Source organism: Rhineura floridana, chromosome 3 (assembly GCF_030035675.1).
Source record: "Rhineura floridana isolate rRhiFlo1 chromosome 3, rRhiFlo1.hap2, whole genome shotgun sequence".
In the NCBI taxonomy this organism is placed as follows: Eukaryota; Metazoa; Chordata; class Lepidosauria; order Squamata; family Rhineuridae; genus Rhineura; species Rhineura floridana.
In genome coordinates, this window is record NC_084482.1 from 110,085,670 (window position 1) to 110,107,386 (window position 21,717).

Below are 21,717 nucleotides of genomic sequence, written 5' to 3' on the forward strand. Positions count from 1 at the left end.
AGCATGTAGGGCAGAGCGCCTAGTTTATTAATTTTGTGTTCTGCGCTTCAATCCAAAAGTTCCGTCCAGCAGAATATAGTTGACTTTAAATGATGACAAACATTTAGCCCAATGGGGAAGTAGAACAATAACCAAATAAAAAGGAAACGTTTTTGGTGGGTTGTATACAGATTACAATTAGATAAGATATTAATAATCAATTCTAGAAATGTTTGGGAAATTCCATCAAATTTCTCTGGATTAGCTCTCTTGTGCCACATAAGTAATTGTTTTCTGAAAAAATGTGTAAGGTCCTATGACGGACAGGCCTAGGATCTGTCCTTTTCTGTCATTAGCCAATCCTGCCATTGGAATGTTCAGAAGGGAGAAAGTATAAAAATACTGTTTTGTCACTTAAGGAGTGTGGTTCAGATGAAGTTAGTTAGATGAGAGATTGGGTTGGGATCAGGTGTAGAGAAGAAATAGGCAGGAATGAGAAGTGTTATGAAGTGCTAGGAAAGGAAAAAATTAAAAGAAACATTAAGAGATAAAGAGTTCAGGGAAAGGTTGGATCTGTAACAGTGTAACCATCATGCTTGTATTAAAGAAGTAAAATAAAAGTTTTCTCTTAGCTTCTCTTCTGTCTGGATCTGGTTTATGCTAGAGAATAGAATTGGAACCCCTATACTGCATACTTGGTCACCTACTGGAGACGTGTTGGAACATAAACTCCCATTTATATTACTGCTCCTATTTTGGGCAGTCAACCCCATGGGCTGTCAATAACCTAAGGGAGATTACAAAAGGCGGGTGAGGTGGGATAGCTGGTGCCAGTGAGGGAAGAATTGTGCATGGACCTGGTTTTCATCATCTGGGGCTTTAAAAGGGCTATCACAGGACCCTAAGCAGTTGTCAAATATAGATGGACATTGTGTCTTCCAGAACTGTAATGCACTTTTGCTTTGTTACTAATTATTCTCTTGCATTCCAGTGAATAGTAATTTTTGGAAGTGCCTACATCATTTGCTTGTTTGTTTGTTTTATATCCTGCCCTTTCTCGCAGTAGAAGCCCAGGGCAGTGGCATTACAGGAGTATGTCCCAGAATGAAGAATTCTAATTTCAGAAGCAAGGCTAAAGTGGTTTTGTGACTTCTTCTAAAACGCGTGGACCAGAACTGCCCATGAACTGCTATGATCTCTGTCATTTGTCACATGCTGCAGATGATAAAATGGCCACATGAACACATGTATAAAAAACGGGGGTGGGGAACTGGGAAGTACAAAATTCAGTTTCCTGCTGAATATGTCTCTTTCATTGGTCAATATATGAGATTTGCTTTGAGGGTAGGCTTCCACTGTGATTGTATAACGTTTTGCCCTGAATACAATCAACTATCCATATCAGATATGGAACTACCTGAAATGAACTGGTATAAAATTACACCTGACCTCAGGAGGAAGGATTGAATATTAAGAGAGTTTAGTGTTTTCAGACGTTCTGAGGCAGTAAGTACATTACACCTAGACTTCTGATGTAAACAAAGCTATAATTGCTTGTGTTCAGATTTTTCTGTTTCTTGGAATGCTAATCTGCTGCAAATCTGTAAAAACAAAAAACATACTACACTTTTTATTATAAACATTACGAAGAGGGAAGATTTATTATCCATTCTGAATTGTTTCCTTACCTTTTTAGAAGTTGGAAGTTCAGGTGTGAATTACTTTTATAAATGCTTGCCTATTTATTGCAAAAGTATAATTTTACAGCCACGTGAGTGGCTGTATACTATAGCTAGCGTGGATTTTTCACATTCCGCAATGTTAAATTGAAAATACCCCCCATGCCATTCCTATGCTTCCCATAAGCTCAACAAAACCTTACAGAACGTATAGTCCTGAACTCAGAAACGCTTGCTTAACAACCCTGTAAATTTTCATGGTGATACATAAAGCAGTCAGTGAGAATAGAGACTTCAAAGTCTAAAAAGAGAGAGAAAAAACCTGAGGCCTTTTAGACTTCTTTCTGTCAGAGTTCTCATAATCTGAAATTCACAGAATACCTGTAATCCTATTACTGACCTTGCCCCATACTCTGACCTTCATCTTCTGCAGTTTAAAAGTTAAAAAAATGCCTGGCTGATCTTTAATTAAGAAATTTTGGCTTGAACCCTATGATAGTGTCAGGCATGCTCAGTAAGAACCAACTGTCAGTATTCTAAAAGCCAGACTCACGGCTGCTTGGTTTGGCTAATTGGGGCCACACCCACACCAGACCTTGATTTCACTTGAGACGTCATGGCTTCCCCCAAAGAATCCTGGGAAGTGTAGTTTGTGAAGGGTGCTGAGAGGAGACTCCTATTCCACTGACAGAGGTCCAGTGGTCATACTGGTTTAACAATCAGCCACTCTGATTGAAGGTCTGTGAGGGGAACAGGGTGTCTCCTAGCAACTCTCAGAACCCTTTACTAACTACACTTCCCAGGATTCTTTGAGAGAAGCCATGACTCTCCAAAGTGAAATAAAGTCCTGGTGTGGATGCGGCCAGGGTCAGCTTTGGTTTAAATTTGGGTGGGAGGCTACATGTGCCTGCTGTAGAATAAAAAAAATGGGGGAAATGCTGAAAAGCAATGATACTGTTCACAGTGTTTTCCTTTTGGAAAGGTAAGGGGCTTCCCCTCAGCCCAGTGCCCACCCACCCAATCTCCTCCCCTCCTCCTCCCCTCCCTGCCCCTCCACTGGGTCAGTGTTGGACTACGACCTGGGAAACCAGGGTTTGAATCCCCACACAGCCATGACGCTCACTGGGTCATGAAGCTCAGAGGCATGTGTTACCAAATTCTTCCAAGCTACACAGGAACTGGATTGGACTGTGAAAGACCAACCCAAATTGTGTTTTTATTTTGACAAATTTGTAGGGCAGTACAATATCTCAGAGAGAAGTTCAGGTCTCCTGTTCCCCTGGTGCATTCACTATAGCTGCCCAATTTCCCTGCGTTTTAAAGTTTGATAGAAATATCTGTGGGCTATAGGTGTGTTCTGAAACTGCAAGGTTTTTTGCCTATTAGTGAATGTTATATTAGGTTGATCGAGTGGCAGATTTTCTATGGGGCACAGTGCAGTTTGTCACTTGGCTTTGGCAAGTAGCATTTCTCATCAGTTGCTTATTTTGTTCGCATCACCTGTAGCCTTTCTCTATAGTGCTGTGTGCCATGCTGCTCTGCTCTGCTAGCACAGTGCTATGACAGCTGTCTATACAATATATACCCTCTTTTAGTCATCAGACCTTAGGTATCCTTTTATGAGTAGAAGGACAAGGAGAACCATAAATTGTTAGAGAGAAGTTGTACTGCTGCCTTGTGTTGCAACACAGGCCAGCCCTATGGAAGTTACATATAGAGTGCTGTGTTCTTGTCTCAAGCATCATTAGCCCTTTAGAGTTACAGGGACATTGTACATAAGCTTTAAAAATATTTATTTATAAGCTTCTGCTCTTACATGGAGCTTCTAGTGGTCTCCCGTCCAAGGGGCTGATCAGGTCCAAAGCTGCTTCAGCCACTGTTTAACCTCGGATGCTCCCAGACTTTTCATCGGGTTCCCAGCTTACAGGAGAATTTAATACACTCCAGAGCAGTGGTGGAAGCTCAACCCAAGCAAGCAAAGCAATGTTGAGGGGAGGTATCCAAGGCTGACCTAAGGTGTTCACTTGAAAAGTGCAAACAGTTTTTATCACACTGTTTAAAATAGTTAAAGAAAATAGCTGAAAAGGATTTGCCCCACTAATTTTTCAACTGCAGTGAAAACCATTAACTTTGGCAGGTAAAGATTGATTGCTATCCTGGAAAACCAAGATGACACACTGCATGATGCATAAAACTAATTTAAAACTCTCTCTCTTTCTCTCTCTCTTCCAGCAGCTTCATGAAACAGTGAAAAGGAATCTTGATAGTTCTGTTTCATCTCAGAATGGTGACCAGCAGAATGGCTATGGGGATATGTTTTCTGTGCCCAAGAAATTGCGTCATGATGATAGTCTTGTGGGATTGAGTGGCTCCTCCAATGGAATTCCTCCTGCATCACCTCTGCACCAACTTGACAACAAACCTTCAAGTGGAGACACTTTACAGCTTAATGGAAAACATTCCATGGGTCTAGATGGCATCAACAAAAAGTGTCTGCCAGACTCTAACCTTCAGCTGAATGGAAGCAATGATGCTGATGACCCCTTTGCTATGGTTATTAACAAGGAGCTCAAACAAGAACCAGATGATCTTCCTTGTATGATTACTGGACCAGGAAGTTCAATATCTCAGAATAACTTGATGTCTGATCTTAACCTTAATGAGCAAGAGTGGAAGGAGCTCATTGATGAACTTAATAGATCAGTGCCTGATGAGGATATGAAAGATCTATTTACTGAAGACTTTGAGGAAAAGAAGGATGTTGATGCTTCAAATTCAGCTGCCCAAACTCCATTACCACAGGACATCATTATCAAGACTGAATTTTCCCCAGCAGACTTTGAACAAGAGCAGATGGGATCTCCACAAGTCAGATCTACGTCTGCTGGCACAGCATTCATTGGTACCTCTTCTATCCCTGTTACTGCTACTTCCCCATCAGTTAGTAATTCTCAAACTATGATTCAGCCATCCAATCAGTCAGTAACTGAAAATCCCAACCAGTCCATGATGCAGCCATCAAACCAGACTCAAAATGTTCAGAGGCCTCTACCTAGTTCATTGTTATCTGCACAAAATACAGGGGGTGCAAAAGAGATGTCATCTGCTAAACAGCTTCAACAGATAGCTGCAAAGCAGAAGAGAGATCAGCTGTTACAGAATCAACAACAAATCCACCAACCCAACCAGATTTCTTGCTGGCAGCAGTCTGGGCCTTCTCACAGTCCATTAGCTGTTCCATACTCTATGGAAAATCCCACTAGCCCTTCAGTTTACCAACAGGACTTCAGTAACCAAAAACCCATGATGTCCAGTATGCCAAACAAGAGCTCTCCCAGGGCTGGAGGTAATTACCATAGCGGAAATATCCTAAGCCATCAGCCAAACAACTTAAACCAGAACTCTGTGTCTAGTCAAAACTCTGTGCTGGACTATGGGAATACGAAACCTCTTTCACATTACAAAGAATGTGGGCAAGGAGTTACAATATCTGGACAGAACAAGACCTCGATGTCGGCATATATACAGCAGCGTCAACAACCCACACTGCCTCATATGAGTGATGAGCAGAACGGGATGTTTGCAATGAAGAAGTCTGGAAATATTCCTTATAGACCTCTAGTACCGCACAACCAGGTAAGCGCTACAAGTCGAAGGTTAGCTATAGTGAATGGGGAGGACTGAACAAGTGGATCAGCCATACAAACTAGTTCCTTTGTGAGGTGCATGTGGAAAGGCTTAATGTAAAGAGGCTAATGGAGATGACAGATAGCATCAGTCTTTCATTGGGAAAGAAATACCCTATTTCTCATTTCCTTTGAATCAGAATAATAGAATTGGAAGGGGCCTGTAAGGCCATCGAATCCAACCCCCTGCTCAATGCAGGAATTCAACTTTAAGTGTTCCTGACAAGTGGCTGTCTCTTGAGTGCCTCTTTGAAAAAATAAATGTCCTCATAATATACTATTTCTAATCTAAAATGCCTGTTTTATATGTATCTTTTCTCTTGCTACTGCATTGATCTTTATAGGGACTGGAGTTCAGTTCTTCAAGATCTGATAAATAGGATCTAATTAAGTTTAAGGAGATCTTTTCTTCGGATGGCTTTGTTCAAATAAGCATGTCTAGGATTGAAGCTTGTTCTCCTATGAGACCTTACTAATTGAATGGAAAATTTATTGTAGTTGCGGTTTGATCCTCTCTGTTAACTATGGAGAGGCATTGTGGATGTGACCAAAACAGTACGTGTGGTATTGAATATTACTGGTACTGTTTGATCATTTAAACACTCAAGAGTCTAAAAGGGCGAAGAATTGCCATCTGTGTTCAGAGTGGAGTCTCATTGACAACCCTCCTTTTGTGTGAATGAGGTCATACAGTAGGGCCCCACTTATACGGCGGCTTAGGTTCCAGACCCCTGCTGAAAAGTGGAACATAGCCCGTTCAGAAAGGGAGCAAGCGAGCGAAGCCTGCTGCTGCGCTGGTGTGATCAACTGTAGCTCGCAATCAGCTGTAGTGCAGGGAGCTTCAGGGGCCAAGCGCTGTCAGCTGGAGTGCGACGGCTGGAGCTCCCTGCACTACAGCTGATCAATTAGCTGGAGCCTGGGGAGCTTCAGGGGCCAAGCGCTGTCAGCTGGAGCCTGGGGAGCTTCAGGGGCCAAGCGCTGTCAGCTGGAGCATGGGGAGCTTCAGGGGCCAAGCGCTGTCAGCTGGAGCATGGGGAGCTTCAGGGGCCAAGCGCTGTCAGCTGGAGCATGGGGAGCTTCAGGGGCCAAGCGCTGTCAGCTGGAGCATGGGGAGCTTCAGGGGCCAAGCGCTGTCAGCTGGAGCATGGGGAGCTTCAGGGGCCAAGCGCTGTCAGCTGGAGCATGGGGAGCTTCAGGGGCCAAGCGCTGTCAGCTGGAGCATGGGGAGCTTCAGGGGCCAAGCGCTGTCAGCTGGAGCATGGGGAGCTTCAGGGGCCAAGCACTGTCAGCTGGAGCATGGGGAGCTTCAGGGGCCAAGCACTGTCAGCTGGAGCATGGCAGCTGGAGCTCCAGCCAGCACAGCAGCAGACTTCGATCAGCTGGAGCATGGGGAGCTCCAGCCGCCGCACTCCAGCTGACAGCACTTGGCCCCTGATGCTCCTCATGCTACAGCTGATTGTGCGCTATAGCTGATCGTGCTGCCACGCCCGGAGAAGGAGGAGAAGGGGGCGGAGGACGGGGCTCTCGCCTTATTAGCGGAATGCCGAAAAGTGGAGCCGTACTGTATAGGGCTTCCTTGAATGATTTTAAGGAAATGAAGACTGAGATTTATGGGAATCTGAAGCTAGTAAAAACTGGCGTCTTAATGGAGATGGACTGCTGTTTTGACCAATGAGGAGAGAAGCACCATCTCTGATGTTAGCCATCTAAAAAGCCAATCAGAAATTTACTCCAAGGCTGCTTCCACTTCCTTAATGAACAACAGAACTTTTGTTATAGTGTAATGTAACTTGTATTACAAACATGGTTTACTGCGGGGGTGCTAGATTACAAGACAATCTAGCGGGAACTATTGAACTCTATCAGATTGCAGGGGCTTGTTTCCAGTGAGAGCACAACAGAAAGAGGAAATGCATTTCCTTTAATTATTGGAAACTATGTGTGTTGTGCTTCTGTTCATTGCTGTATTTAATAAATCCTGTTGGTTATAAGAGCCCTTTGGGCTTCTTCTCACAGGGAGGCTTCTTGAATCCCATCTCTGGATGGTTGCTGCCCCATGTGACCAGTTCACGCGTATTGGCTCACCACATGAACAGATCTGGACTCCATTATGTGGTTTTGTTTCAGTATTTCTGTTAGCATGCCCAGTACCTGCATCTTTTGTTTGTTTGTTTATTATTTTGTGTATTATTTTATTTATATCCCGCCCTTCCTCCCAGCAGGAGCCCAGAAATGGCTTTTAATTTCTGCAAATACAAAGATTGGTAAATCTCCAGGACTTTTTATAACAGAGGCTTACTTTCAGTTATCTTCTTTCGATATATCTTAGTAGTTGCTGAATGCAGTAGTCATTTGTAAAGGCTTTTTGAAAGGGTGGTTTTTGTAGAACCCTTCCTTCCCATGCTGCAGTCTCCATGAATATCAGCTCATCTCCTCCAGCAATTAAGCTTGAAAAAGCCTAATTGCTGGGAGGGGAAAGAATGGGCGTGTGTGTGTGTGTATGTGCATATACATACATGTTGTATGAGACTTGTGAGGGATGTGTGCTGTATAGGTACGTATCTATGTGGTGTTTGGTCTGACCTTTGTGGGTGTGTTTGTGGTGATGGCCATACCTACTTTTCTCTTGGCCATGACTGCTGCTGGTATGTAGCCCCCAGAGGATGACCAAGAGGAAATGTGACTATGGTTCCATATCCACTTTACTTTATAACGCGTGTAAATAATGTGTGTCTGTTTAGAATATATATTTTTCTCAAATCCTGCTTTGGCTATTCTACAAAGATGGTGTTATAATAAGAGAGGGGATTTCAGTCAGAGTTAAAATTATGTTGAACATTCTTTCTTGATGGACAGCTATGCATCTGTGTATATATGTTCTCCAGGACTGGGTCCATCAAAACTGAGTCATAGCTTTAATCTTGCATTTCTAAAGTCCAGGCTACCTATCCAACTTACGTGTTTGCTTTTATAGGATCAAAATCCTCCTTCTGGTGTTCCTCGCATTCCTGTTTCTGTTCCTGGCCCTGGTGTAAATGCACAGCCGCCCAATGTTTCCATGGCAGGTAACCATGGCAACCCAGCTTATCTCAACAGTCAGCAGCAAGCAGCTGTAATGAAGCAACACCAAATGCTACTGGATCAACAGAAACAGAGGGAACAACAAAAGCATTTGTTAATGGAACAACAGAAACACTTTCTAATGGGACAGAGGCAACTACTTGCTGAACAGGTAATGGACATCAGAATGAAACCCTTTCCTTTTTGTGCTGGTCTTATTTTTTTGATGGACTTGAACTCTTGTTACCTGATTTTTTATTTTATTTTATTTATTAATTTTATATCTTGCCCTTCCTTCCCAGTAGGAGCCCAGGGCAGCATACAAAAACATTAAAAACACTCTAAAATATCATAAAAACAGACTTTAAAATATATTAAAACAAAAGATCTTTAAAAACATCTTTTAAAAAAAGCTTTAGAAACATCTTAAAGCAATTCCAACACAGATGCAGACTGGGATAAGGTCTCTACTTAAAAGACTTGTTGAAAGAGGAAGGTCTTCAATAGGCACCAAAATGATAACAGAGATGGCACCTGTCTAATATTTAAGGGGATGGAATTCCAAAGGGTAGGTGCTACTACGCTAAAGGTCTGCTTCCTATGTTGTGCAGATTGGACCTCCTGATAACATGGTATCTGCAGGAGACTCTCACCTACAGAGCGTAGTGAGCGACTGGGTATATAAGTAGTAAGATGATCTTTCAGGTATCCTGGTCCCAAGCTGTATGGTGTTTTGTACACCAAAATCAGAACCTTGAACTTAGCCCTGTAGCTAATGGGCAGTCAGTGCAATTCTTTCAGCAGCGGGCTGACATGCTGGCAATATCCTGCCCCAGTGAGCAGTCTCTGTGCCACGTTTTGCACCAGCTGCAGTTTCTGGACCAACCTCATGGGCAGCCCCACATAGAACACATTACAGTAATCCAGCCTGGAGGTTACCAGTGTGTGGACAACAATGGTCAGGCTATCCTGGTCCAGAAACGGCCGCAGCTGTGTTACCAGCCAAAGCTGGTAAAAGGCATTCCTAGCCACTGAGGGCATTTGGACCTTTAGTGACAAAGATGGATCCAGGAGCATTCCTAGACTATGGACCTGCTCTTTCAGAGGGAGTACGATCCCATCCAAAGCAGGCAACTGACCAATTGTCTGAACTTGGGAACCACCAGCTACAGCGCCTCCGTCTTGCTAGGATTCAGACTTAGTTTATTGGCCCTCATCCAGCCCACCACCAAGTCCAGCACCAGTTCAGGGCTTGCATGGCCTCTCCCAATTCAGTTGTTACAGAGAAATAGAGCTGGGTATCATCAGTGTACTGCTGACACCTTGCCCCAAATACTATATTAAATATTATTTTCCTACAGCCAGGCTGTGTGTTATGCTCATCATACAAGAGCAGTCCAGCTCTGCCTGTTGATAATATTGACAGCTGTTCCTGCCCCACAGGCCAAAAACGTTAGAGGAGATAGTAATCACGTATTACAGGGAAGGAGGAGCCACATGCCACCTTTCTCCACCCACTGAGATCTCTCATTAGCTGCTAATAATTCTGTCTTTTTTCCATAGTTCAGAGATGAGTGTGAATATATAACCAAAATGGTGCCAGCCACACACAAAGCAGGTTTGGAAAAATATAACAAATCTTTAGAAAACCATTCCAAAGCGGAAAACCCCAAAACAGCCCAATGAGGACTGAGTGTGCTCAGTGACCCCAGAGTGCTGGCTGACTGACTGTTGGGAGGGGGGAATCAGAAAACTGAGGGAGAACAGAATGGAGTATTGTGGAGGAGAGCATAGATGGCTTAATGGAATATTGAAGAAGAACACTCCATAATGCAACGTTTTGTAGCATTAATCATCTTTCACATACGTCGTAAAGAGATGTACAAATATAATAAAAACAGTTACAAAAATAATATAAGTTTAAAAATAATACAAGGTGGACACCTATGCTTGAGTCCTACTCATCCAGCTGGGAAAGCTTGATGAGACAAAAATGTCTTCACTTGCTTCCAGAAAGTGGGCACCTGTCCTATCCCATTAGGAATGCTGTTCCACAGAACAGGCAAGCATACTAAAAGCCTGTTATGCTCACCATGCTCCAAGTCACTGTGGAGTGGGCTTCTGATATTCTTTGGAACTTGAAGGAGAAACTCCTTGTTGCAGGTCCCACCTGTTTTTCCTAATTTTCAGGTGCATATGGAAAATTATCCACTGAGGAAAGAGGTCAGTGGAGATAAATAAAAGGTGGGAAAAGGTGGCTAGTAGCACTTTCTTCCCTGCATGGGTGATTGTGATCCCCTCCGTCTTTCTCTTTATAAGTAATGAATCCTTCACAATTCTTAACAGACAGACCTGCGTTGCGATCATGTGGTAAGTGTAAATGCAACCTCGTCTCAGTGAAAAAATTAATCATGTATTATATTGAGGTGGTTAATCAATTGGTTGACATGAAATAATCTGCTCAAATCATAATGTATGGTCACTGGTGCAAGATTAGTTAAGAATTTATAAAATCATGTGTAAGATTAGAATGTAATACTGGTAAGGGCCATAGAGGATTTTGAAGAGTGTATGTATGTGCCATGTTGTCAAGTGCCACTTATAGCAGATTTCAATTTCTGTAATCGTGATGAGAAGAAATAATGGGTTTTTTGTTGTAATTAAGAATGTTAGTAATTTTGATTGGCAGTCATAATTTGCTTGATGACTGAATGGAGAGTCTGAGGGCACTGTTCTTTTTTTGAATGCATTGTGAAAGGTTTGTTGTCATTTATGAAATGTGTATCCTGCCCTTCCTCCCAAAGGAGCCCAGGGTGGCAAACATATCAACAAAACAATTTAACAAAAAAGAAAGAAAAGCATCCTAAAAACAGTTTAAAACATTCTAAAACACGATTACAGTTAAAAACGTTCTGTTATTGCAGTTTAGTGTTATTCAAGAGTTTCTGTTCTTGAAAATCTAGCAACAACGAGAGAACAATAAAATAAAGGAAGGACTGTCAAATAGAAGAAGGCAAAGACATGTTCTTGGCTGGTCCACAGGACAGCATTAGATCTAAGGGGTTTGAAATACAGGAGGGTAGATGTTGATTGAACATTAAGAAATAACCTCTTAATGGTAAGAGCAGCTTTACAGTGGAAAGAATTACCAAGTGCAGGTGGATTTTCTCTCATTGAAGGCCTTCAAGCAGAGGCTGGAAAGCCATCTGATGAGATGCTTTTGCTCTGGGTTTCCTACACCAAGCCTGAAATAGATGGTACAAAGTATTCTCAAAGCCTACGATTTTTGAAGAATGTTTAAAATGCCATCTGCATGGCTTTTGCTGATATATGAATAAAGTGGTTAATGGCTTTAAATTGAAAAGAGCAATGCAAGAGAGCTGAACCAGAGGACTGTTTAAAGGGAATTAACTCTACCAAATGTGGGTGGGCAGAGCCAGAAGCAGAAAGGAGACCCTGTTTCACAGTTTTGGTAGTATCCATTCAGAAGTTCTCTTGAAATCAGACCAGGGCATAAGCTTTTTTTTTAGTAGTGAAGAACCTACTTTTCTGAACAGATTGCCAAGAAAGACAGAATGAGGGGGTCTGTAGATTAATTTTGAAAACTTGCAGTAGATCAGCAAAGTTTAGACTCCCAGTTGTTTATTAATAGCAATAGCTGGAACTGGAAGTGGAATTTCGTATGAAAGGACTAAGTTCTGGTACTGAAAATAAATTTCTGGTCTGAGAGATACCCTACCCACTTCCTTAGTTATAAGTTTGTGTCTCTCTTCCCCTGCCCCACCCATAAGCCACAATTTTTCACCACTTTTCACCTGACTCCAGACTTTAGTCTGCCCACCCATCCCTTAGATTTTCCAATATAAAGAGGTGGGAATTTTGACCAAGTCACACCCACCTGCCCTGCACATGACATCATACATGACTTCAGGGGTCAGGGGTGAGGCAGGTAAAGATCTTGTTCCATAAAAAGGGGTGTGCAGGCACTGCTGATCAGCTGATACAAATGTAACTACTTTACTAGCAACATTCTGTTATCCTGCTGTGTTTGAGTATACATTACCCTTGATTTCCTTACATGTAAAGAAATAGCATTTTTTTCTTGAATTGCTTTTATAACAACATTTGAGTTATAGTAGTCATTGAGTCATAAGCAGTAAACCTTTACGGACCATTGTTCTATACAGTGAGGCATTCTTTTTGGCAAAGTTTAGGCTATGTGTTCTAACAACCTTGCATCTGGCTTCTTTTAGGAGAAGCAAAGACATCATCAAGAGCAGCAGCTCCAAAGGCATCTGACTCGACCGCCCCCTCAGTACCAAGACCAGACACAGAATCCATACCAGCAGCAGTTCACAGGTAAATGGGATTGTGGGATTGATTTGCAAAAGACCCCCTAGGGAGGAGGAGGAAGAGGTGTATGCACAAAGTATAATCTGATTTTCTAGGTTCAGTCATTAGTTAATTTTTAAATGCTGTTTTACTGCCAATTCATAATCCTGTACTCTGGTGTTAAGTTCATGGGTTTTTTTAAAAAGGTGCATCCCATACAAGCCACAGGGGAATCACTTCGATTCTGATGCACGTGAATGTTGGGTTGTATTTGTTTCTCAATACTAGTAGCACTTGTTTTACTCTTCCTTGCTGTCTAGTGATTCAGTCAAGAAAATTACCAGGATAGTGGGAGCTGAGCTGATTGTCATTTTCATGTTATGGCACATTCATTGAGAATTTCTAACATGTTGACTCTATCTGGGCTAGCTTTTCAATATGTACAAGTGGCATCTGTAAACAAGGACAGACGTTTCCACATGAATTGTTCATTTGATTTCACCCCCAATTTGAATTTCTTTCTCCTTGCTCTTGTTTGGCAGTTAACATGGCTAGTATCATGCTCCTGTTCTGCCCTACACTCTTTCCCTAGCTGTAGACTTTGTAACAGCACAAATGAATATGTGCACTGATAAACAACGAAACAGGTTGCATTTCTTCATGCTTCACTGCAGCCAAAGTACCTCTTCCAATGTTCCAGGAAGTTTATCTAATTACTGTTATTGTGGCAGCTGAGAACATAGCTCCCATTGTGGCTATATCCATGTAGTGTTCAATTTACAATAACACTGTTCTGTATGGATACATACATGGCCAAAAGTGTCTTGGATCATGGGTGGAGCAATGTGACAGTATGAAAACTCTACATCAGGATTAAATTTAGGCAGTCCCCCACGTAGTTGTATTTGGAGCAGTACATAGGTGGTAGTCTTGTGCATATTGTTCAGTTTACACAACCATCCTTATTCCTGTGCTTGGTTTTAGCCTTGTATGGCATGAATTGTTCACTCAGAAAATATGAAATGACACAGATGAGATGATTTAAAGCAAAGCATGGTCACAAAAGGTGTCGTCATCCAATTTTCAGTGATCATCCTCATCTCTCTGCAAATACCACCTGAATCAGGAGAGTTCCCTAATCTTTAGGAGAGGTTTTTCATGGGGGGAAGGAGGGGGCATGAAATTCACCTTTTGCCAGCCCCCTTCTACTTGCACTTCTCAGGTTTCAAGACAATGAGTCCTAAATAAAGCTGCAAAATTTCACATGCTGCAATATACATGTAATGTTGCGCCTAAACTGATGGCAAGTGCTGAGTTCTTACCAAAACAAATGTTGAAAATCTCATTTTGTATTACAGGCTCATCTCCAACTATGGCAGGGGTAAATAATTTAGGCCAGTCCAACTCCAGTAGCCCACGCATATTTTCTCAGACGCAGAACATGATCCAGATTGCAACTGGGCACAACTCCGTCTCCTCAAGCAACAATCAGCAAGATCGAGGAGTAACTCAGTATCCTGGCTTGCAGAGCATTCAGCGAGGTAGCTTGTACAATATAGCATCTGGTATGACACAGATGGTTCCACAGCATACAAATCCAAGTGCCAACGGACAGCCACAGATGCAAAGACAACCCAGTTTGGCTCCGGGCACTGCTGTTCCTGCTGGATATGGACAGAGCACTCTAGCAAGCACCAACATTTCTCAGCAACACAATAAAGGAGCACTGAATCCTAACTTATCCAAGCCCCAGATGGCAAGAATGCCAACAACCATTGGGGCCCAGAATCCATCATGGCAGCACCAAGGTATGTCAAATATGAACAGCCAGGCACAAGGAAATAGTGGTTTAGGGACATTTACCGCCAACTCCACTTTCCATATGCAGCAGACTCACCTAAAGTTGACCAATCAACAGTTTGGTCAAGGAATGCCTCAGGTAAGCCTCAACACCAGCAGGCCAATGACATCAATGAACTCTGCTGTTTCTGGACAGATGCTGTCAACTATCGGTGCCCAGCAGAGGACAAACCCTCCTACCCAGCAGGTGGTCCCATCACAGCAGATCTTGCCAGGCATGAGTCAGGCTGTTCCAGATCTGACATCTTTCAGCCAGAATCAAAATCAGCAGTTATCCAACAGAGCCAATCTGCATTGTAGTCAAGGTTATCCGGTGAGGACAGCAAGTCAGGAACTGCCCTTTGTCTATAGCAACCCACCTGGTAGTAATGGACTGCAAACCTTAACTGGAGATACAGATCTTATAGATGCTTTGTTGAAAAACAGGACTTCAGAAGAGTGGATGAATGACTTGGATGAGTTGTTAGGGAATCATTAAAAAGAGGTTTGGGAATTTTCCACCCAATTTTTTTTTTAAAGTTACAACTATTTTTGGACCAAATACCTGTGGCATTGAGAAGATTCACAGGAGCTAATGGGAATGTATTGGAGCTGTCCCTTCTGGGTCTAACAACATGAGAAGGATGCCCAATTTGATAGGGAATAACTTGTTTATTTTTGTAGTGTGCCTGGAACACTGCTCTCGAAAACAGTCCTGGTCAGTTTGGTGTGCATCCCAGCCAGCCCTTGAGAAGTTTAGCTTTTAACGGTGTTTTGCAGTTGAAGGCTTAAATGCAAACCATGCCATGGTAATGCAGAAAGTAAGCAAGCAAGGAAGACTACAAATATTCAGTGTTAAGGCAATCTTTCCTGCAGCTAGTCCTTGACAGGTTTCTTGATTAATTTGACCTGCTAACTAGCGAAAGTAGCACTCTACCACCTTTTTCTGAGGAAACTGCAACCCTTCTTCTTTGCGGGATCCTCTCTTTGAGAGGTCATTCTTCTAGTCACTAGACATCTTTGGCAAGCAAGAAGTAACAGTAATAATAGCTGATGGCTGTCTGTGCTGAAGATGGTTGAGTGTTAAAATAAGTCCAGCAGTAGATTCTATAGCCCCAAACTGGGGACATCATTCTTAAATACCTTACGGCTTACTGAACTAAGCAGTTTGCACTCTGCTGTGGGGGAAGGCTGAGCTCTTGGGGTTTTTTTTAGCCAGAGAATCAGACTTAAAATCAAGTGTGTGCCCTTTTTCTATCTCCTTTCCAACATTCTTTAAATGAGAATGTTGCATTGATTGCAGCTTATTTCTTCTGTTTTATTCAGAGGGCATTCATAATTAGCAATCTTTTGTTGCCACACACATGCTGTACCAGTAAGAACAGGATCTGTTACTTTTGGTCAAGCAGGTGAAGGAAGTCTTGTGCCTTGGAAGCTGTTAATAACGTGAAAAACGTTGCAATAATGGCACAGAGAGCCTGGGAATGCATAATACTTTTATTAAAGGTTGTTCCATTGTGAGAGCCCACCTCTTTTGAGGAAAAAATGGGTTAGTGATTTAATCTCTTCACAAATATGTAGGCTAATCCCCAATTAAGCAGATGCTGCTATTTCATCATGGTTAATGGCTACCCTCTCATGGATGTGTAGGGTCAGTCCCATGCAGGGCAAGGAAAAGAGAATTGTTCTTAACAGGTTACCAAAAATTCTTCTACTTGCCAACAAGCCACCTTTTGCCTTAACCTTTAGTTTATAAAGGTAATAAATTTGAAAGTTGTTTTAGACTCACAGATACCTCTCTGTTCCTTCCTCTGGATTTGGTTCTGTTCTTTAAAGAACAAGACTGTTTACCTCCTGTTATAAGGATCCTTAATTCATCACACCTGTAACTGAGAATCAAAGAATTTTCTTCAGACCCATTCAGGAACATTTCTACACAAGAAGAGTGTAAAGATTTGAGTTTAGGATATTTTAGGCATGGAAATAGATAAAGGATAAAACAGCTAAACCATAGGAAGGAAAATGTTTTATTGTATCTGCAGTGTTTTTCTCAGATGTGCACTTTGGAAAAAAATCTGCTTTAACACTACTTTTATTTAACCCTTTCCCAAATTACACCTGGACATTAGTTCTGTTTTATATGATTGCCGCCCATGAGCAAGTTACCTATGCCATGCTAAACAGATTTTTGTATTGTATCTTGATGGACTGTTGATGGGGGATAAATTGTGGAAGTTGCATGATGGTGAGTGGTTTCACTGCTGAATGTCCAAACTTAAGCAAACCACGTTGCTTGCATATTTTTAAACACAATTTTCTAAAAGATGGTTCATTTTAATGAATGAAGCATTGGTGTGACTGATATTGTAAGTAAATTAGATTAGAGTTAAATTTACTAATCTTTTTCACAAGTCAGCAGTTGAGTGAAATTGTTCTGGTGAGCTTGGTTTTATCAAAGAATTGGTCCAATATGACTGTCATCAGGAAAATCTCCTTTTAATCTTTAGAGCTGCTTTTTTCCCCTTTTTGCCAGGGAAAAGGGGGGTAGATGTTGGAAATAACTGTACTTGTTTTGTAAACGTTTGAGAATTTTGCACCAGCGTGCCTTCCTTTTCTTATTGGAGGTGCTTGGGGGCCTCTTAGTTATTTAATTGTCTGGGTTCTGCTGATCCCCCCTCCCAGCACATAAAAAGTAACAGATTTTAAATAATTTAAATATTAAATTCCAGTTGGATTTCCCAACTAGAGTTTAGGTCAAAAGAAGCCTCTTGCTTTTCTAAGGCTACAATTAGATTTTGATGCCCAATTAAAATGCTGATGTCTTTGTCAACTGCAAACACATGCTGTTCAACTTTTGTTTAGATACCATTTTAAGCAAATCAGCCTGGAACATTTTTGGCAGTGATCACTGAATATGAAGGCTGGGTGGGGAAGGAATAAATGCTGCCCTTCAGTCCCTTGTAGCAGTTCATAAATGAATATATGCACTTGAGCTTTCAATTTGCTGCAGCTTTAGAGCAATAAGATGTGGCTCCCCTGAGCTTTACCTAGTCTGCTGCCTCAGCTTTATTTATATACTGTTGTCATGGACAGGTGAAAAGGTGTATAAATGTCACTTTTTAACATCCACTGCCTTCCAAACCTCCCACAACTGAATTGAAAGGGTGCTCAGTTTTCTATACTACACATTTTTGTGTGTAAATAAATGTTTACAGTTTTATATTAAAGATTGAATAAGAGTTAGATCTGAGTGTATATTTTTTACTTTTTATAGATTTTAAAACTATAATTCTTTATATATATTATATATATGTTGGGGGTGGTTATGATAAGTTTTACACTTAATGGTGAACAGTTCAAATTTGATGCTAACCTTTTTGTCATTGAAATGTATAAAGAGCCCATTAATCCATTTTTTCTTTAACTACAATTACTGTGGCACACCAAAAAAAAATCTTTCACTTCTGTTATGTCCATATGAAAAATAAATATTTTGCTAGTGTATTAAACATATTGTTGTGTTTTTTGAAGCATCATGTGAGCTGAATGTAGTCTGTCTTTGCTGTTGAACTGATGTTTAACATTCCTTTTCCTTTTATCTGACGAGATGTGATTATCTGGGAAAATTAGGGGGAGAAAAGGGTTTTTCCCATTTCCCCCCAATTTTTTGGAAAAATACCTTGTTTGTTCCCCACTTTTTCCAGTTTTTTCCCCAGGGCATTTACATGTCTATATCTGATAGAAAATAAACTTAACTTTTTCCCTTCTAATCTTGGACTCATCTTAATACTGAAAGATAGGCCTGAAATAAGCTTGAAAGTCAAGAGCAAAGCATTTATTTTAGTTGCCACTTGCCTTTTTTGTTACTTAGCATCCTAACTATAGGTGTAAAAAGCTTTTGCTAATGTTTTCCTTTTATTGCTGATCCTGTAGCTGGGAAGGTTTAACATGATTAATTGTTATATATGAAACTAAAGCTATTTTTGACTGTTTTGAATTGTTGGACTTCTTGATACTTGTAGGCATTCAGCATACTGGGTTAGATTTTGTAATCACAGAGGAAATGAAAACGTTCAATTGACTTGTATATCAGAAAAGATTCAAAACGTATTAGTTTTTCTTTATCTCAAGATAGCAAATAGCAGAGAATTGCAAAGCAAACATTTTCTTATCCTTTTACTAGGTAGGAGGACTGGCCAGAAACTATTATAACTGAGAGACATGAAAGTTAAATTCTGGAAAACAAAGTATTAACACAGTGGAAAGAAGGTGATACATTGCTCCAAGATCTGTTAAGAACCATTTCATATACTTTGAAGGGGCAAACTCGGGGTTCCTTCAGAGTATACCTGTACGATGTATGTTTGTTGCATTCTTACTTATATTTTATGTCGGTATTTGTATAATGCCTTTCTGGCTCTATAGTCTCCTCAAGACAGTTTTCACAATAAAAACAACAAATCAGTCTAAAAACCAGCATTAAGTGCATTTCCCACAGGAGAGAGCACCATAATGATTGGGCCACATCTGAGAAGGCCCCAACTCCTTTTGTTTACTTTAAAATATTTATAGGCCACCTTAGAACAAAAAAAGCGTACCTGCCAACCTGATAGAGTGTACCAGTAGGCTCCAAGCAGGGCCTTCATGGTCAGGTAAATTCATATGGTTGCAGACAGTCCTTCAAATAACCTAGTCCCCAGCTATTTAGGGCTTTTAAAGTAATAACAATTGTATAGAATCAGAATTATATATACCAGTTGATTGGTCCATTTAAGCAAGGGCAGCTGCGTTCTGCACCAACTGAGACTTCTTGACTGTCTTCAAATCCAGGCCCAATAGCATGTGTTATAGCAGTTATGGTGTGTTATAGTCTGGATGTAACTAGGGCATGAATTATTGTGGCAAGATCTGCTTTCTCCAGATTGGAGGGGAACTAGGTTGAATAATCTAAATTTGATAAAAGGTGCAACTGGTCACTTCTGCTGCTTGCACCTTCATTGATAGGAGAACCCTAATCACTGCATTTTTAGAAGCACACCTAAAATGTTAATGTGTGAGGAGGTCCTAACTAAGTCTTTGACATTGTGTCTAGATTGGAGTAAAATCGTGTGGGACAATTCTGTGTAGTCATTTTTATGTACCAACTTCCTCTGCTGCCTCCCCAAAAAACTCAGCTATGTAGGCTACTGGTTTCCATGACAAATGCAGAGACCGCAGAATTATAGAATCAAGCTGTATTGCATAGTAAGTACCTTTTATCTATTTCCACTTTCAAACAGTAGAATCATGTTTTGTATCAGAACAACAATACAATATTTTTGAGTTCTCTCTGTGTTCCACCCAAGTTAAATCAGCCACAGCATATTAACCTGTTTTGGTACTGATATTTTGCAGAAATTAATTATGCCTTTAGTTTGAGAGCCTATTTTAATATGGCCACGTCGCCATAGTTTCTGATGAGGGTTATTCAATGAGGGAGGGCCATAGTAGGGTTTGTTATCATTAGAGCAATGTTATCTGCAAAGAAGTTTACCAGGTGAGTTTTATCTTCTGTCTGTATGCCTTCAATGGGAAGGGGTGTTACAGAACACATTAGCAAAGGGTTCCATTGCCAAGGCAAACAACAGTGGAGAAAGTGGGCATCCTTGTTTAGTACCTCTGTTTATGCTAAAAGATTCTGAATCAGTACCATTAACTGATACATGCTCGGTTATCCTTATACAGATTTTTAAGTACCATTAAAAAGGCACAATCTACCCTCATATATCCTAAAATATGAAACAAAAAAACCCATTCTAATTTGTCAAAGGCTTTGATTGCATCATGAGAGACCAAGGGCAGTGGATTTTTATGTTTCTTTGTGTGATAAATAGAATTTAATATGGGTTAAATAGGATCAGCAATAGATCTGGATTTGATAAAGCCAGTTGGTATAAGTGTATATATTTTGGAGCCAGATAAGAAAAACAGATAGCAATTATATTTGTGAATAATTTAGAAAAAAATATATACTGCCTTCAGGTCGATCCTGACTTATGGCAACCCTCTGAATAAGGTTTTCATGGTAAGTGGTATTCAGAGGGGGTTACCATTTTAGAGTGGATATTAATTAAAGATGCAGGTCTATAAAAATTGCCCTGTTCTTTATCCTTTCAAGGTTTAGGAATAACTATTATCCTGGCCATTTTCCATGTGTCAGGAATTTGGCCACCATCCATTATATCATTGAAAAGTTGCCTAAGTATTGGTATAAGGACATCCTGACATTTTTTGTCAACCTAACATTTTTTATAGAAGGCCCCAATAAACCTGTCTATTCCTGGAGACATAAATGATTTAAGTTTACTTATAGACAATTAAATTTCTTCTGGTATAAGTGGATGGCTGAGATACTGAATATGATCCATGCTAGGTTTTTAAGACTTTTCTCAATATAATTTTGTACATAATTTATATCTGGGCATTGAGAAGAATATAAGTTTAAATAGAAGTTACAAAATTTATATAGTAAATCAGCCGTTTGATAGTTTCCCCAAAAACTTCTTTTAATATTATTATTTTATTTTATAAGTTTTCTGCTTCATAACCTATTTGCCATTAATTAGGAGTTTTTGTCTCTAAACACATAAGTGATTCAAGTACTGCAGTGTATGGGAAATTCTGCAGACTTCTAAGGAATTTAATTCAGCACGTTTCTACATTAATTGGGTATATGTTTGCTTTTTCTTATTAGATTTATGAGCCTGTACCAGCATTTTAATTTAATTTAAAAGCTAGAGACGTGTCTGTTCCCGTTGTTTCTTAAGTCTGCTGTATTCATTGATTTAAGATCCCTCTCATCACTATGTTCAGAATTTTATTATAGCTGGGGAGTTGCCTTTGGTGGTGTTACAAAGGAGAAACTCTAAAATTTCCATTTTATTTTTTCAGTTATTAGTGAATTATGAAACAGAATAGGATTAAGTTTGCAAGAGAAAGGACATCTGTCAGACAATTGGCCTTTTAACGTCCTTAGAACAGGGACATGATCAGATATGTGAATTGAATAAATTGTAACAGTTTCAAGTGCCGGGGGCAGTTCATCATTTAGAATGTAGTCAATTCTGGTATAATTTTGATGGCAAAAGGAGTAAGAACTGTAA

At 40.6% G+C, this 21,717-nt stretch overlaps 1 protein-coding gene across 3 annotated transcripts in view; it reads left to right on the forward strand.

Annotated features, from left to right (window-relative positions):
* Nucleotides 1–18,968, forward strand: part of MAML1 (mastermind like transcriptional coactivator 1) — a 30,255-nt gene extending 11,287 nt beyond the window's left edge. Inside the window, exons 2-6 of one of the 3 annotated variants that reach the window (XM_061617320.1) lie at nucleotides 3,891–5,294; nucleotides 8,319–8,576; nucleotides 12,658–12,763; nucleotides 14,095–14,544; nucleotides 18,759–18,968. In XM_061617320.1, the coding sequence (XP_061473304.1) occupies nucleotides 3,891–5,294; nucleotides 8,319–8,576; nucleotides 12,658–12,763; nucleotides 14,095–14,544; nucleotides 18,759–18,787 (2,247 nt within the window). In that variant the 3' untranslated portion in view covers nucleotides 18,788–18,968. Of the gene's footprint in view, nucleotides 1–3,890; nucleotides 5,295–8,318; nucleotides 8,577–12,657; nucleotides 12,764–14,094; nucleotides 18,315–18,758 lie in introns of those variants that run through there. The other 2 variants (XM_061617318.1, XM_061617319.1) reach the window with 2 other exon arrangements.
* Nucleotides 18,969–21,717: the final 2,749 nt, after the last annotated feature.